We start from the raw sequence: 221 nt of genomic DNA, 5'->3' as shown, positions 1-221 counted from the left end.
AACAGCAACAGCAGCAGCAACAGCAGCAGCAACAGCAGCAGCAGCAGCAACAGCACAAGCAGCAAAAGCAAGCGGGAACTACCGACCAGACAGCAGAGGTTAGCGAGGAGACATTTTCCCGTTTCAGTGTTGTTGCTGCTCCTGCCTTTGCTGCTGCTGTGGTTGTTGCTGCTGCTGTTGCTGCGGTTGTTTTTGGTGTTGCTGCATTACTACTGCTGCTG

The 221-nt window shown here is 53.4% G+C and overlaps 1 protein-coding gene across 1 annotated transcript in view; it reads left to right on the top strand.

Moving 5' to 3' along the window:
- Window positions 1–221, top strand: part of ETH_00042835 (uncharacterized protein) — a gene marked incomplete at both ends in the record, with an annotated part of 3,729 nt that overhangs the window by 2,800 nt on the left and 708 nt on the right. Inside the window, one exon of the mRNA XM_013375368.1 lies at window positions 2–98. Coding sequence (XP_013230822.1) covers window positions 2–98 — 97 coding nt within the window. The remainder of the gene's footprint in view (window position 1; window positions 99–221) is intronic.

This window comes from Eimeria tenella, genomic scaffold, assembly GCF_000499545.2.
Source record: "Eimeria tenella Houghton genomic scaffold, Eth_scaff2725, whole genome shotgun sequence".
Lineage (NCBI taxonomy): Eukaryota > Apicomplexa > Conoidasida > Eucoccidiorida > Eimeriidae > Eimeria > Eimeria tenella.
Note: the sequence above shows the minus strand (reverse complement) of the source record. Positions and strands in the feature narration are given on the sequence as shown.